The 664-nt window shown below is 66.4% G+C and overlaps 1 protein-coding gene across 1 annotated transcript in view; it reads left to right on the top strand.

Annotated features, from left to right (window-relative positions):
* The first annotated feature begins 10 nt into the window (after positions 1–10).
* POLRMT (RNA polymerase mitochondrial) overlaps positions 11–664 on the top strand; it is a 21,873-nt gene continuing 21,219 nt past the window's right edge. Inside the window, exon 1 of the mRNA XM_009636780.2 lies at positions 11–149. Within this exon, the coding sequence (XP_009635075.1) occupies positions 11–149 (139 nt within the window). The remainder of the gene's footprint in view (positions 150–664) is intronic.

The raw sequence follows: 664 nt of genomic DNA, 5'->3' as shown, positions 1-664 counted from the left end.
TGGCGGCGGCATGCACGGCGCAGGGGGCTGCAGCCCCTGGGCAGGGGCTTTCACCAGGCATCGCCCCGCTGGCATCGCTGGCATCGCCTGCCTGGGGGCACTCGTGCCCTCGTCAGGAGAGGATGGGGTGGAAATGGCACTGGGGCAGCGTGAGGGCTCCCAAGCGTTCAGCTCCTTGCGGGGGGATGTGTAAGAGGGAATTTTCAGCCCAGATGCCTCAGTGCTGCCGCCAGCACCCAGCCCTGGCACCCACTGGGACCTGCAGGGCCCAGCCCAGCAAAGCCATTGACAAGCAGCAGCTTTGGGGAAGGGCTGAGTGAATGCCTGCGAATCCATCCCACTCGATCATCGTCTGGAGCCGCTGCTATTTATAACAAAGGACTTCTGCTTTTCTAAAAATACCCCCCTGCTGCTGTTCCCAGCACCCTGGCCGGCTCTGCCGTGTTTTGCTTGCAGGTGCCCGGTCAGCGCCTGGCTCTGCACGGGGGAGACGGGTCCCTGCAGGCACAGGGCAGCAGAGCTCCCAGTGCTCCCAGCCTCACACCCTCAGCCCCAGCGGGGTCCCAGGGAGATGCAGGGCAGGAGGTGGGAGAAGCCCTGGGACAGCCCCTGCCACCTTGCAGCCGCTGGCAGGGCTCGGCCGGCAGCCGGCCCGCCGGGGCGA

This window comes from Egretta garzetta, unplaced genomic scaffold (genome assembly GCF_000687185.1).
Source record: "Egretta garzetta isolate BGI_Z169 unplaced genomic scaffold, ASM68718v1 scaffold4, whole genome shotgun sequence".
In the NCBI taxonomy this organism is placed as follows: Eukaryota; Metazoa; Chordata; class Aves; order Pelecaniformes; family Ardeidae; genus Egretta; species Egretta garzetta.
This window is presented reverse-complemented; position numbering and strand designations above follow the sequence as displayed.